The following is a 16,290-nucleotide window of genomic DNA, read 5'->3' on the forward strand; positions in this document are numbered from 1 at the left end:
ATAAAGTTTGAGTTTACAATCTAATGATGAAATTGGACAAATCATCATGGATGATTGTAGCACAAGATTAAATATAATTTATCTTGATTATGAGAATGGTTTAATTCAAACTTCTTGTGCTAGTACATTTTGTATGTATAGAACGAACCAAGTAGAGATATGTATTTTATACTGACTTAATAAAATAAACTCTCTAGCCATTAAATATACTTATACTCTTAATCTTGATATAATTATTGTTAACTTTGTATATTATTATTGTTTTGATTTCTTAAAAGGCGAGATTCTTTCGTGGGTCAATATGCCTGATAAATTGAATAATAATAATGTACATTGGCGAAGTAACAGTTAGTTGATAGAATCCATGTCTCGGTTTAGAGATTGATGATACACCTTTATGAAAGCTTATAAGTTTTCATGTGTAAACCCGATTGATGGATTTTGTATCCGACACATGAAATAAGTTAAGCGAAAGACTAAAGGAAATAATCAATAAGTAATTTAATTTAACTGATTAGTATCTGAATCTTAACATGGGGAGTTAAATAAGATTTAATGGATAAATTTCGAAATTGAATAACGAGTGCAATTACGATTTTTTAGTGGAATAATTCGTAATTAATTATGGTGGGTATTAATTTCGAAAATTAAAAATTAATTCCATAGTTGGAAGCCTTGTTAATTAAATTTTGTGGTCCCTGATGTGCCTAAATAATAAAAAATAAAGGAATCTTTTTTCTGGTGAAAAAAAAAACCAACAGGTTTTGGAAAAGGGGTTTAAACCTTAAAACTTGTGCTATAAATACTTAAAGTTTTCCACCTAGAGGAGGTAGAACAAGGTGGCCGAAATTTTCACCCTTTTTCCTAAAAAATTTCGCTCACACGAAATTACTATTTTCGGATATTATTTGGGTAAAACAGTAGAAGACCGTGGAATGCTCGCGAATCTTTATTATGCTGATGATGGAGAATTCATTGAGTTGCTGTAGAATTGGAGGCTCACGTGATAGAGGAGCTTTGTTCACGCTTCAAGAGGTAACCCGTAAAATCCCGTTTATGCTAGTTGTCTAGATTACATGTGATTTTGATACTGAGATTGCTTTCATTGCTTATTTTAATCCTTCAATTATGTCACATAGTGTTTGGTATAAAGTTATATATACATAACCATATAAGCTATACCAGTACTAAATATGCTGAAATTCAAAATGATAATAAAATGTCGGATAAATTAATGATAGTTTCTATATCCGTAATCATTATAAAGACCTAGAGCACCTGAAATTTAGGTTTGATTAATACAAATTCGCTCGTATAGAAATCATTTAAGGGGAAACCTCCATATTGAGAATTTCTTCGAGCTTGAACCGAAGACATCAAGTTAAGGATCGAGGATTTTTTCGTTCTTCGAGCTTGAACCAAAGACATCTAGTTAAAGATGGAAGATCTGATCCGTCCCGCCACATCTCTTGGCGGTGGCGCCGCCGGCCAGTTAAGATCAAGCAGCAATGGAATGCTTCTCGACTCCTCCTTAATCTCATCAACAGTATTAAAGGAAACCTTATTGTTTGTTGCTTTAATCTTAAGTGGTCTGTGTCTTCCCATGTGACCACCCAAACCTTGACCTAATGAGAACTCTAACCCACAAATTGAACACTCGTGGACCTTTGGCTTGCTTTTGCTATTCTTATTATTATGTGAATAACCTCTGTTTACACTTCGGATTTTTCGTTGTACTGCCATCAAGGTTTGGACAGACGAGCTAACGCTAGCTACTTTGTTCACTTCCCCACCACCAATATTCAAACCTAAACAAAGTTCAAAACCATCTTTATTACAGTTATTGCAATAAGCATTAAACTGCATCCCGGAAGATGCACCTGATGATATAATCAAATCATCGCCAGCAACAGCAATTGAAATCTGTTGCTTCGACTGCTGCTACTGACGGTCGTCTACACTCCTTGAAGGAGACGAAGTAATATTGGGATCTGAGATCATGCTTTCACCCCATCCTGAATTATAAGAATAACCGCAGATGATTCCATCAGTATTAGAAATAAAGGAATCACTATTTTCTGTAGTTGTGTCCATAGACATCTCTCTAAAAACTGTGTTTTTTCTTCTTTTCTTTGATTATAAACTGCTGGAGTTACCTACTTTCCTTCCTACTGAGCTTAAAATAGAGTGATATATAGTCAACTTTTATTAATGTCAATATGTCATTCCGAGAAAGTTCGCTTTCATTTATTTTTTAAATGAAATTTACCCTTCTCACAAGTGTAAAGAGTGGAACTTCAGGACAACTTTATCTATCAACGCGCTTATGACTTTAGTTGTTTAACAGAAAAGTTATTTCATTATTAATTATTTCGAGTGTAGTTATTTTACCTTTTCATAGGAATAAAAAAATACTACCGTCTCAGAATAACTAATCAGATTTAGTTATATTATAATTTTATCCCAAACAAATATAGGATAAACTCACCTCAAATTTAACCCGATATTAATTATCCCTCAAACCAAACTAGCCCTTAGTGAAATAGATAGCTCAATTTAAAACATTGGTAATATACGAAGTGTTCTTCCAACAAGGAAATAGAGTCTATAACGTATCTACTTAAAAAACATAGGAAAAGCAAATAGAGTTTAAGCGTAAAAATATACATGTAAATTTATTTTAATGTATTTGCAAGATTGGATTGGATAATAGGATTGAAGTCATTCATTTGGTCAAATGTTTGCACTTTGTCCAGGCATACAAAGGCTGACAGTTGGGAAGTGAGGATTAAATCATTGTCTTTCTCAAACTTAGGAGCAAAGTAGGAGAATATATCTTATATTTACCAATCCTACGTCTTACCCTGAAAGATAGCATATTGAACTTACTTTATATGTAGTAAAAAGAACATTTATAATACTCATAAAACCAACTGAATTAGAAATCATTGGCTCTCAAAAACATGCCTAAACTCAACAGTAACAAGCATAATCAACCACTTCTAGAAATCGTTCAATGTCATAGCCAATCAGAATTCATGTTGTCTACTACACACGACAAGCCAATACCAACTATATTTTACTCGGGCATAGACAAAGAAACAGCAAAGAGCCATACAACTAGAAAGTGATTCAAACTACTACAGCATTGATCTCCAAGAGATAGCTCAGTGTTGTGGAGACACGTCATGATCTGGATCCCTCGAGTAACGAACGTCATCTGGGCTCCTGCTGCGACTGGGGCTCCTGCTGTGACCCCTAACCGGAGAACGCTCCTTAACTGGACTTCTGCTGCGGCTCCTTCGACCATCATCATATGGTGAATGCTCTCTGACTGGAGTTTGACTGCGACTCCTTGAGCCATTATACGGTGGAGAAATGTCCCCTGCAGGGGAATGCGAGTATGATCTCTCACGGTTGTATCTTTTCTCTTCAGGTGAAACAGACCTGCAAAGTGAGGAGTAAATCATCATTAACAAAAAGATGGAAATTTGGATTTGAACAAAAATCTAAAATATAATTTTTCGCACAAAAAGCAACCCAAGTGATAATATAAGCCAAGCAACATGCAATGATGCACAAAATTGAAGTTAACATCAGCAGATAGGCTAACACCTTGGTTGGTTGTTGGATGCACACATGTAATTAAAGACCTAGAGCACCTTTAGTTACACCAAGGATTTAATACAACATAAACGTACAATAAACATAAAATAATACTCTGGCATACCTAGAGTACTGCCTCCTTTTAGGAATATAGCCACGGCTGCGGGATCGTGACCTTGCGTAACGTGGAGGTGGAGATCTGGAATATTGAGGTGAGTACCGTCTCCGATCATAGCTGCGGCTCCTACCACTACAAGAAAATCAAGTTAAATGGACAAACATTAAAATGCAAAACAATCAACCCAATCAATTCAAGAATCACATCTATCATCATTTAATCATTTGATTTAAAATGGAGGAATGCTAACTAGAATGACCAAAATATAGGAAACAGGAAATGTGAGGTAGATTATTGCCTAGCACCAAATCACTAATCTTTAAACTACCAGATATTTACTTTCGGACACTATGCTCAACGCCATAAATGGAGGACAACCAAGATTCAAGTAGTTGTCCACTGAGTAGCAACCAAATTCTGGATACCCAAGACAGAAATTAAATGGGCTAATATGATGTAAGCAAATGAAATAGAAAGTATTACCTTCCACTACGTTCCCTAGCTCTCATTTCAGTTGGCTTTTTCCTGTTTTCCTCAGCAAAAACCACAGTCAGTTGCCGACCTTGAAAACCCTGCCCATCCATCTGATATTTAGCTTCTGCAGCATCAGCAGGATCCACAAACTGGACAAATCCAAAGCCACGTGGTTGACTGTGCAAAGGATGTGGGAACAAATGAAGAAAGTTAGAAAACTTGAGATTCTATAAGCTGCCGTATGGAGTTCTGCACATCAACCATAGCTACAGCTCTCTGGGGCTGCTCGAAAAGTAAAACCAAGTCAGAATATAAATCTGACCAGGTTTTACGTTCCAAATTGCCAAACACTTAGATTGGGAGCTTCAGTCTCACCCCAAAAAGAACAATTATCAGGACCCAAGATTCTAAGAAAGATACAATAAAGAAAGTAAAGGACTAGCCTACGGAGTACCAAGACTTCAAAACAGCCACAAAACAACAGTAGTAAAAATAATCCTACTAAAATAATGTCTTCATAAGCACATAAAGCAAGCACATGGCTGCTGACCTTGAATGTATCAGTTTAAAGATTGACTTGAATTTCTTCAAGACTTGAAATCTTGAAATCTTCACATTGTATTCAAATCCAAATTCCTTCAAATCTTCACTACCATTAACATCACCTTCAACTCTTACTACTTGATTGCTCTTTACTACTTCAATGTGTCAACAAACCTCTTACTACTTGATTGAAGTCTTCAAAACTCTCTAAGTTTCGCTGCTAAATCTCATCAATTTTAATAATAAAGCACAACCCAACTTGACATAACAAAAAGAGTAAACAAAAGAATCTCAAATTAGAAATACAGTACGGATTCACCAAAAATGAAATTTAGACTAGAACTTTGGGGGCTGGGGGAAGGTAGGGAGCGGTGTCAGCTTCTCAAAACTAAAATATAAAATTGCAACTTATGACAGGAAAGAGCTTGACCATAAAGATAGGTCTTTTTCTATTTTTTGGAGACAGAGAGAGAGGGGTATGCTTTCTGCTCAGTTTCTCTTTCTTCTTTTATAAGGGGAAAAGTTTAGTAGATGAATAGATCGCATGCAAATCAAGCTCACCCAGTGTAGTAGTCCCTGGGCAAATAAATGTCCTTGACAGGCCCAAATTGCCCGAACGGCCTTCTTAGGTCTTCTGGCCTGCATACAAGCAGTAAAGTGAGTGGTATAGCAAGTTATACATATATACATATACACACACACACGGAACAGGTAAACGTAAGTAGCTCAGAGTGCTCTAAAAATATAATTACTGAAGCTCATAATGTTAAAGTCTTCAATGCCATCTCTGCTATTGAAATATTTACCATCTCACCCTCTCCCCCACCAGCTGTTCCTCAAGATAGGAATCATCTGAGCAATTTCTAATAAAATGCAATGTCTATGTGATCCACTACAGGTACAAAATTACTTGAAACTGACAAAACGGTTCAGTTCTGGTTTTGCAGAAAGAAAACAAAGTATAGCATGCTTCATGTCTAGCTCATTAAACGTTTGAAAAAGACAGTCATTAGTGCATACCGACAATCATGGCGAAGATTTCGAACTAAGAGACTAGTCGGAGCATCTCTGCTACGACCACCATAACGACCCCTGGGGCTCGGGCTCCTCCCGCCTCTCCTGCTATAACCTCGCGGTGGAGATGGGCTGTAACTCCGTCTCCTCATTGCAGCAAATCTGATATGAACTGTCCACAGTTTAAAAAGAGTGAGGAAACTCTTACACAAACATAAATGTCATGGTATCAAACAATGCATAAACCACACACTCCAGGATCCAAAAGAAAGGGATGATAAGAAAAGACCAGAGAAAAGAGAATGTCTACTCAGATTATCAATCCATATTCAACAGAGGAGTTACTGTAAACACTACATATCTACTATCATTCTCACATACACTAAGTTTGATAACATTCCACCTTACAAAACTACTATTGACGCAAACCAGAACAAAAGAAAAGAGGACAACAGAGGCCCAACAATTCCTTTTAGATGGGTAGAAAAAAAAAGGAGGCAAAACAACGTTAAGTCCAAGAGTATCAAAATTACAAAATTAGATAACTTTATGGAATTGGTGCGGAATGGAAAGAGAATGATCAGCTAGAGCTAATACATGATAAAGTGCTATCATATCAGCAATCACTCGTATGATATTCATCTTCATCTCATTCTCCAACCACAAATAATAAAACCAACGAAAATTCAAATTTCTACATAAGCTCTCCATCGTTCTGCTAGGTGCACGAGGCAGGAGCTTTTGACCCTAGATAATATTTAACAAATAAAATCAAGGTAGAATTTAGGTACTGTAAACATTACCTATCTACCCTCACTCTCACATACACCAACTGTGAATACTAATATTATTGTACTTTAGAAAATCCCTATTGACGTCAACACAAAAGAAAAGAGGACAAGACAGGCCCGATAGTTTCTCTCAGATTGGTAGAAACAAGAAGGCAAAAAATTAAGAAATTTTTGAATTGAATAACATGATAGAAAACAGAATAGAGCAACAAAATTCGTGTGGAATCAAACGAGAATGATCAGCTAGAGCTAATACTTGATAAAGTGCTATCATATAAGCAATCACTTGTATGAAGTTCATCATATCATTCTCCAACCACAAATAATAAAACCCAAAAAAAAAGTCAGACTTCTCTTGATGTCCTGATTTGGTTCTACCTTGCCGAATATATAGATGCACAAGATTGAAAATTGACCCTAGATAATATTTTATAAATAAAAGCAAAGAAGGGAGCATTAATGGGACAGGGATAGCACCTTCTGATGAAAAAAGGCGACCCTCTGTACTCCCTACAGTATCTTCTTCTATAGAAGAGAATCGAAAGGGCCATCGGGCTTTAAAAGAAAGCAAAGACAGCCTTTAAGATAGTACGTCAACATGATAAAAATTACCTTCTGGACTTCATTATCAGGATGAGAAAATGTCAAAGTTGAAACAAAAATAGAGAACAGACATTGCTACACACACAATGTATCCAGTCAAATAAATTCAATAACAAGTCTACTTAGCACACAAGTGTAGAACCAGTTGAAGGCGCACCACAGAGAATGATCAGCTAGAGCTAATACATGATAATCTGCCATCATATCAGCTATCAAACCGTATAACATTCATCATCTCATTCTCCATGATACTGTATGGTCCAGAATGTATGAAGTAAACCCAAGTGAAATGGTTTCAGATGTAAAACCATATTTCAAGATTTCACACCCGAGATCAATGTAAACCAATTTATTTTTTAAAACAAGCACCCTATAACCAGATAATTCTAGAACGATCAGCCAGTACGAATACATGATGAATGGCATCATACAGCAATCATGATAATACATTATTCATCATCTCGTTCTCTTCAGTATAAAATATAAGACTTTGGACCAAAAATAAACATGAAGCTCAAGATCTAAAGTCTTATAATAGATTATAAGTTGGGGAATAAATGCAAAGCATAGAAGTGAAATGAAAACAAATAAAAAAGTTGATAGTCAAATTCATACAAAAAAAGATTTCACCACAAGCTCCCTGGAACTCATGATTTTCTAGCCAGTTTAAAACCAAAAGAAAAACAATTTGGTTTCACCACAATTTGATAGTCGAATTCATACAAAAAAAAAAAATCACCGCAAGCTCCCTGGAACTCATGATTTTCTAGCCAGTTTAAAACCACAAAAAAAAAAAAAACAATTTGGGTAGTTGAAGAAATGATCAGCCAGTACGAATACAATATAAGTTGCTGTCATCTCAGCATTCCAAGTCATAACGATCGTCATATCCTTCTCCAAAACCCATAAAGTATTCATCAACCAAAAACCAAGAAAGATTACAATTTAAAAAGGCCCAACATCACATATAAGAAAAACTAGTGAAAACACTAAAAAGTGCACTTAAGATATAGAACTTAACAAAAGTTTAAAAATCCAAACAAGCATGAATTAAGTTTCTCAATAAAAGCAATATGCATGTGGTTTAAGTATACTCAATGATTACAAGACATAAATGGTGGCTTCCACAGAAATATTAAGGAGACACCAGCTAGTAGAGGCAAGTTTAGCTATCCCCAGCTAAGTACAAGCTCGTGAATGATGAGGACGTTGACTGACGCATTGAGCAACCTCAACCTCTGGTGGTTGCTTGAGAGGTTGCTCAATGCGCCAGTTAGCGTCCCCATCATTCCCAGCAACAGATTCCGAAACTTATAGGAATAGCTGAAATGCATAAAAACAAATACTAGCTCAGCTAAGTACAATCTCTAAAATCTCAATACCAAAAAGACTCACTATGCAGGTCCAAGTAAAGCTAATACTATCAACAGAACAGAACATATAGTAGATTTAGCCCTTCCCCTTCAGATTATTTCAGCATAAAAATCCCACTCTTTCAACTACTAAAACCCCCCAAAACCAATTTCAGCTCAGACACACATCACAAAGCAATTAAATAAAAGCAAAATTCAAAAAAGCAGCAATATTAAGACCCTAAATTTTTCATGAAAAGAGATCCTATAGTTTCAAACACCTAACAATAATTTCCCAACATTAAACACACCCAAAATACAAATTTTCACCCAACAAAATCCAAACGTTACCCTTTCCGTTGACAAAACATTCCAATAAAACGCCTAACTTTCAATCATCCAAACACTAACAAAAATCTAACGCAGATCCACAATATAAAACAATAATTAATACCAAAAACCCGAAGCAAAATGAAAAAATTCAAAACCCTAGAACACGAAGATTCATAAAAACCAATTATACTTTTCACAAACCCTAGCTAGAATAAACAATTTATATATAATAGAAAGAGAGAATTTTTTTTATACCTATAATGAAAGAAGAAATTATTTGAATTGTAGACGGCGGATGAAGTTTAAGTTTGCACCCTTTTGAAGGTTAATTAGGGCAAACAGATTCGCACTGGCCGGAGAGGAGAGAGCCGGGTATATAACGTTGTCTATATTTCCTTTCTTGGTCTCCAACTTTCGTGAAAATAGGTTTTGTACCCCATAGGTTTTATTATGTGTACACACAACCCCTCTTTTGAACTAGTTTTTTTTTGGGGGGGGGTCTTTTTTTAAAATATAATCGAAAAACCTCTCTCGATTAAGCGCATCTCCAAACCTCCTCCATTTCTCCATAATGCAGCCTTTTTTTGCCAAAATATGGCTTCAATACTCCTCCATTTTTGTCCCCAAAATAAGAGATGAATAGTGTTACTCCAAATTTGGAGTGACAATATTCATCTCCTCCATTACTATTTATCATTATTTTATTATTATTTTTATTATTTAATTCTTTTAATTTATCTCTTTATATATACTTAATTATCTTTATATAATATCTTTAGAATATTAATTTTACATCTTTGCTTTGGCGTATAATTTTGATAAATTAATTTTCGTGCATTTATTATTTTTATGTAAAATTATAAGTTAATTTTATTGGGAATGTCCACCTCCAACGGTAAAAATGGTAGTAGATGAAAATCACCAATTTGAGCAATTAGCTCGACACAAAAAAATTAAGGACAAAGACGCTCATTTTGTACTTCGTAATGCATTAATAAATCATTTATGAGAGCATACTATAGGTGGAAGTTGAATATTTATGTAATATTTAATACGAATTTTACCATAATATAATATATATTTAATTATCTTGTATCTTAATTATTTCACTTTTATTTGAATTATCCGTTAATATATATATAATCTATAATATTTGCTTACAAATGATATTATTTAAAAATTTATGGTATAAACTAATTTTATATTAAATTATATGTGATGAATATGTAAAAAAGAAAAAAAGATAAAATTTCTTTAATAGAAATAAGAAAATAAAATTTAAATAAAAAATAATAATATAATATTGAAGAGAGAGAAGAATATAAAATAGATTTTTTTTTTTTGAATAAAAAATGGAGTAATGATTGGAGTAACTTTACTCCATTTTGAAGGAGAAAATGGAGTCAAGGTTGGAGATAGCCTAACTTTTAGGATCAACTACAATCATCGAAACTCAAGGAAAAAGGTTTGTTCCTCTATCCCTTTTTTATACCAAGCTTAATTCGCATGGCTCGAGCTTGTGGCCTAAGTGATAAGTCTAACAATGTTTGCCACTTGAACTACTCATATTTTTAAGCAAAATATTTTGTTTTCTTGCATTATTTTTCTTCTACAAACGAGTTTTTTTTATTGCATGATATAATGAGAATTAGGGCTGTGCATAATTTGGTAAATACCGAATTACTATACCGAAATCAAAAAATTTAGTATTTGGTATTCGGTATAGAATTTGGTTTAAGTTTTTTAAAATATTGGTATTAGGTATGGTATTTTAAAAATAAATACTGAAATACCGATACTGAATAACAAAATATATATTATATTACACAATACACATATTATTAATTATAACATAAAAATAAAAAATCGAAAATTTTACTTTTCTTTATTCTCGAAACTCATCAATTAGCTCTAAGCAAGTAATAAGACATTTATAATAATCAAATTTATTCCTTTATGTACAGTTTTCTCTCTATGGGTTGATATTTGCTGGTTTTGGATAAAACTTTTGTCAAAAAATATTTTTAGTTTTGCATATTAACTATTTTAATTAAGAATATTACAGTCTATGATTCCATGCACTATCTAGTATTCAAACCGAATAAATCGAAGTTACCAAACCAAATAAACCAAAACGGAAAGGAGAAAAACTGAACCATACCGAATTTAATTAGGTACGATATTGGTATAATATTTTAAAAAATTGAATACTAAAAATACCGAACCAAAATATTTAAATATCGTACTGTACCGACCGACGAACACCCCCATGACAACCATAGTTTGAAAAGCATCTCACAAAAACGATACATATAAATTGCCTTTTTCTAAAGTGAAAGAAATGAATCCAACATGATAACTTTGTCTTGGATCAGTATCGGGCTTTGTTGCCTTTGGATTGGGTAAATATGTCGAGAGCTCTCCTAGACATGTTGGGCCATATTTCATATGGGCCTTCCTTACTATTGACACGTAGATAAGAAAGACTTTTCTTAATGCATAATTAATCTAAATAATCGTTTACTTAACCGCTTAAACTTAACATGATAGAATAATGTATGATATGATATGTGTATAACAAATATATAATTTATATGTATCGGCTACAAAGTATACACTATGAATTAGGCAGGCTATTTGCATAAAGATCTCTTTCTTAATTACCTCTAATAAGCATATGGGCCTAGTTTCAACATGGGCCTTCTTGATTGGTCTAATGTGCTTGATTTCGTGCACTCCATGTATATCTATCTATATATCTATCTATCTATCTATATCTATCTATATTGTTATAAAAGCACAAATAATTTATGCTAAATGTTAAACGACTAAAATATCCTCAAAATATTAATCGACTTTTATGACCTTAGTATTTGTACAATTCAAGGATATAATTGTAAATCGCCCAAGACTAGAATTCTTTTTCGATTTAAACTACACATATGTCGACTTACAAAGTTGATTTTGGGTAAAATTCATTTGAGACTTTATCGGTTTGAACTATTCCTTTTAACCTTGAGTTTGGACTATATTAATTGGTATGACAATAGACGAAGTATTGATCTTTTTTTCTTCTTTGTTACTGACTTTTTCTCAAGTAGTTTATGTTTGATAAAATTTTATTATCTAAAAATATTTCTCAAACATTAGTCGACCTTTAGTTAAGGATAAATATGTAAATAACCTAAGTCTGAAATTTCTTTTCGGTTTAAACTACACATACGCCGACCCTACAAATATGATATTTGTCAAATTCTCTTGGACATTATCATTTTGAACTTTTTATATTAATTGGTATCACAACCTAAGAGATCAATGGGAATAGAAGACATGATGGAATGCTTTTTGATTTCGTGGGAATAGAAGACATGATGCTGATGGGTATCTTGTAGCACATATTTTAAACTTTTTTTTTTATCTTATCATTAAAAGAGATTTAAGCCGAATAATAGATAATAAACCAAATCAAGTTTCAGCCTTTTGAATTTACAAAAATACATGTCGATAAATTAGACTTACATTAACAACTACTGGAGCAAGTTGTAATGGAGCGAAGCCGCTTGATTAGATGCAAGATCGGAAGTTTATAATTTTTGGCACAAGATATTTCGTACATCGCACGAACATAGAGCCTAGTTATTATAAAAGCATGAATACAATGTCGGTTTACAAAAATAACCTTATAATATTACGCATAATAACTCATAATAAAAGGACATAACCTGAATGGTAGATATTAGCCTTATAATCCTATTAGTTTTAGGACATAATACTACACGTTAGGAATCCTACATGATTACCTTTAGGAATCCTATTAGTATAATTACTTTCGGGCTGTCTAATTCATATAAAATTGAATAAGTAAATATCTTTAGTCATGTAATCCTATAACTTTTAGGATATACTTCTTAAAAATTCATATTACTAATTTAATTTGAAAACTAATTATAATGTCCTATTACTAATTAAAATTTGAGAATGTATTATACTATACAAATCCATTTAGAAAAATGAGAGCCTATATTATTATAAAAATATAAATACAATATTAATATACCAAAATAGCCCTAAAATATTAAGCAAAAGAACTCACAGGGAAAGGACGTAACTGTAACAACCTATTTTTTGGAATACAATACCTTCCATGCTAATTATTAATATTTAATAATTTAAAATTAATAAAATTTTGTCTATTAAATTCTTATTAAAAATATGTATGGAGGTTTAATAAAATTAATTTTATAAGAATCATCCGTATTGACAATACATTACCACTCCATAATGTTTAATACCATAAAACAATTAAAAAATATTATATTAACTGCATAAAGTGTTGAAATTGAGAAAAAAGTACCCCCATGATAATATATTTTTATATTATATTTGAATTTATTTTTACTTAAATAATATTTTTTAAACAAATTTTTCCTGTAATATTGAAAAATACCCAATTATCAAACAACAACTAAGAAAATATTTAAGAATATTAATGTGTGAGAAAGAGAAAAAAATGGTTGGTAAGAGTCAATACCACTAATAATTCTACAAACATAACGATCTAAAAGTGAAATGCCATATCAATCTTTTACTCTTTGAAAATAAAATTTAAGGTAGATAAAATTATAATCAAGATTAAATATTCAAAACAAGAGATGAACTAATATTAAGAACTAAATCAACATAGAATAAATTATTTTTTATGTTAAAACCAAATAATTAAATATTTACTTAATTATTTAGCAAGAGAATCTATTTCAATTATTTTTAAAATTCATCATAGGAGTAAAATTCTTCTTCAAGTTAAAAACAATTGTAGAGTATATAAATTTATTACATAAAAAGAGCGTTAGAACACAAAGTAAGAAGGTTAGTACATTACTAAGAATCAAAATGCTATACAAGTGTGTGAGGGAGCACAATCAAAGTTAAATCCTAATCAAGAACAAACTTACAAGACTATATTATAAAGAGTCAACTCTGGTATAATGGGATTATTCTTTGTAGATGCCTCCGGCGGAATCAAAATAATATTTCTATGTCATGCATTACTTGCAAATATCATATCAAGAGGCATGACACTGTTAGCAATAATAGCAAGTGGTGTACCAACAACGATTTTATTGTGAGGCCACCCACTTTTGATTTGATGTACCTTTTCAAACAACTTAAATAACCACCACAAATATATCAAAACAGAACAATGGTGCTAAATTTATAAGGAAAACAAAATTGATAATATGGGATGAAGCACTTATGGCTAAGTATAAAACGATCGAAATAATTGCCCGGAGTTCTAGAGATATATTGGATATCAATGAACCGTTTGATGAAAACTTAATGGTTTGGAGGTAATTTATGTCAAGTACTACCCATAGTTCTAAAATTGACAAAAGCAAAGACTGTAAAAGCTGGCTTGCCAAAGTTATACTTCTGGCCTTAAATGAAAAAGATTAAACTAACAAGAAATATAAAGTAAGAACGTATCCAGTATTTAGTATCTTCTTGCTTCGTGTCGAAAACAAAGAAGAGCATCCAATAAAAGATAATTTAGTTCTTTTGAACTCTTGGTTATCAATCTCAATGGTGATGGTAGTGCATTTAATAAGAGAAATATTTCTATCATTAGATTAAAACGTAATTTGTACAAATCACATGATACAATTAAAAAGATATCTTAGCTAGCATAAATGAATATGTTGATCAACTAAGTAAATGTTGATTGCAAAAATTTATAGTAAAAATAAAGTATTTTTCAGTTTTTGACTCAACAGAAAATAATACCAATAAGACAATAATTACTACCAAGAAGAATACTTAAATACTTTAATACCAAATAGCCTTCTACCTTATATGTTTGTTGTCAAGTTTATTATTTCTTACGTATGTTAGTATCACCGTATATATAATAGACTAAGTTAAAATTGATTTTCCATTGTATATAGGTTAATTTTGAAGAAAAGTATGTTTGTCATGCTACTGAAAAATATAGATACGCCGAATAACTTATGTAATAGCATATAGATGGTATATAAAAGTTTCAACAATAACGTCATACATGCAAAAATTATGATACTGGTCAATATGCTTCTAAGTATATTCTTATCCCTAAATTCGACTTTCGTCTTCCGAAACTAAGGAATATCCTTTTAAATTTGTGTGAAAATAATTTTTAGTATGTTTATGTTTTGCAAAATATAATAAATAAAGTATAAGAACAAACATTCTAAATATTGGACTATATTTACCGCAATATATTTTTTTGCATGAACAATTGTATGTTGTACTTTCAAGAGAGATATCAAGATCGACAACAAGAGTTCTGGTTAAGGTAGAACAACCAAAGCATTAGTAAGAAACATACACACAAAAATATTGTCCACAAAGAAGTGTTCGTTAAGTTACCATTACATTAAATACTTTTAAACTATAATACATAATTATGTAACTATCACGACCCAAAATTTCCACCGTCAGGACCGTGATGGCGCCTAACATTTTACTTACTAGGCAAGCTAACGATAGAGATTTTAAAGCCAAATTCTTGTACATTTCAATAATTAACAGTAAATAAGGTATAACAAGGTAAAAAGAAAAGCGCGGAAATCCATAACAACTTTAATGCTTATACAGTACTACCGAGAAACTGGTGTCACAATCCACAAACTACTAAGATTTAGCTACAAGTAAGGTATCTGAAGGAAGTACAACTGTTTACGATACAAATGAAACAGTAAAGGAAATGTACAGAAGGGGACGCCAGGGCCTGCGGACGCCAACAGGACTACCTTGGTTCTCCAAACAGATCAAGCCAGCAACTAGACTCGGGTCAACTCGGTCTGGTACCAAAATCTACACAGAAAGTGCAGAGTGCAGTATCAGTACAACCGACCCCAGGTACTGGTAAGTGTCGAGTCTAACCTCGGCGAAGTAGTGACGAGGCTAGGACAAGACATCTACAGATAAACCTGTGCAATATATATATATATATATATCAATATATACAACAATAACAACAACTAAAGAAGCAAGGCAAGAAATATTGGGAAGGGGACTTGCTGAGGGGATTACATGGCAATGAATCACAACAGGAATGAGAACATGATCAATCGATATATCTTTAACAAAAATAAACAAGTAAACACAGTAAAGGAAAGTGCACGACATCACCCTTCGTGCTTTTACTCTCAACCTCACCATAAGAAACAATAGAAACGGCACAGCATCACCCTTCGTGCATTAACTCTTTCTCATAACATGGTATGATATCACCCTTCGTGCATTATCACTCACTCACAAAATATTGTGCGACATCACCCTTCGTACTTTAACACTCTCCCTCACCAAGACAATGAACAATAATAACATGGAGATAGAAATATCAAGAACAAGTCTTACTTCAACATTCAATTCCACGTTACTAACTTCAACTTTGAGTCAATACCCAATCAATACCAAT

General features: G+C 32.6%; 2 protein-coding genes and 3 non-coding genes across 5 annotated transcripts; all 5 read right to left on the reverse strand.

Annotated features, from left to right (window-relative positions):
- Positions 1 to 1,428: 1,428 nt before the first annotated feature.
- Positions 1,429 to 2,100, reverse strand: LOC104121527 (zinc finger protein ZAT5-like). The gene is made up of 2 exons (XM_009633545.1): positions 1,950 to 2,100; positions 1,429 to 1,880 (listed from the first exon to the last, which is right to left on the reverse strand). The coding sequence occupies exons 1-2, from the start codon at positions 2,098 to 2,100 to the stop codon at positions 1,429 to 1,431; spliced, it is 603 nt and encodes a 200-aa protein (XP_009631840.1).
- An 880-nt stretch (positions 2,101 to 2,980) lies between these two features.
- Positions 2,981 to 9,236, reverse strand: LOC104121522 (serine/arginine-rich SC35-like splicing factor SCL33). The gene is made up of 6 exons (XM_009633535.4): positions 9,090 to 9,236; positions 5,762 to 5,927; positions 5,303 to 5,380; positions 4,208 to 4,375; positions 3,731 to 3,856; positions 2,981 to 3,447 (listed from the first exon to the last, which is right to left on the reverse strand). The coding sequence occupies exons 2-6, from the start codon at positions 5,905 to 5,907 to the stop codon at positions 3,168 to 3,170; spliced, it is 798 nt and encodes a 265-aa protein (XP_009631830.1). The 5' UTR covers positions 5,908 to 5,927; positions 9,090 to 9,236; the 3' UTR covers positions 2,981 to 3,167.
- On the reverse strand, positions 6,330 to 6,410 carry LOC117273720 (small nucleolar RNA Z102/R77). Its single transcript, XR_004503747.1, has one exon. It is a non-coding gene; the product is annotated as a small nucleolar RNA Z102/R77 (small nucleolar RNA).
- Positions 6,780 to 6,857, reverse strand: LOC117273722 (small nucleolar RNA Z102/R77). The gene has a single exon (XR_004503749.1). It is a non-coding gene; the product is annotated as a small nucleolar RNA Z102/R77 (small nucleolar RNA).
- On the reverse strand, positions 7,313 to 7,391 carry LOC117273721 (small nucleolar RNA Z102/R77). Its single transcript, XR_004503748.1, has one exon. It is a non-coding gene; the product is annotated as a small nucleolar RNA Z102/R77 (small nucleolar RNA).
- Positions 9,237 to 16,290: the final 7,054 nt, after the last annotated feature.

The sequence above is a fragment of the Nicotiana tomentosiformis genome, chromosome 11 (assembly GCF_000390325.3).
Source record: "Nicotiana tomentosiformis chromosome 11, ASM39032v3, whole genome shotgun sequence".
In the NCBI taxonomy this organism is placed as follows: domain Eukaryota; kingdom Viridiplantae; phylum Streptophyta; class Magnoliopsida; order Solanales; family Solanaceae; genus Nicotiana; species Nicotiana tomentosiformis.

Excerpts from the sequence above, each read along its gene's own strand:
- LOC104121527 (XM_009633545.1), bottom strand. The coding sequence starts at position 2,100 with ATGTCTATGGACACAACTACAGAAAATAGTGATTCCTTTATTTCTAAT. Across the intron at positions 1,881-1,949 it reads TTCAAGGAGTGTAGACGACC|GTGCATCTTCCGGGATGCAG; the intron begins GTCAGTAGCAGC and ends TTATATCATCAG.
- LOC104121522 (XM_009633535.4), bottom strand. The coding sequence starts at position 5,907 with ATGAGGAGACGGAGTTACAGCCCATCTCCACCGCGAGGTTATAGCAGG. Across the intron at positions 3,857-4,207 it reads GCTAGGGAACGTAGTGGAAG|TGGTAGGAGCCGCAGCTATG; the intron begins GTAATACTTTCT and ends ATTTTCTTGTAG. Across the intron at positions 3,448-3,730 it reads AAAAGGAGGCAGTACTCTAG|GTCTGTTTCACCTGAAGAGA; the intron begins GTATGCCAGAGT and ends CTCACTTTGCAG.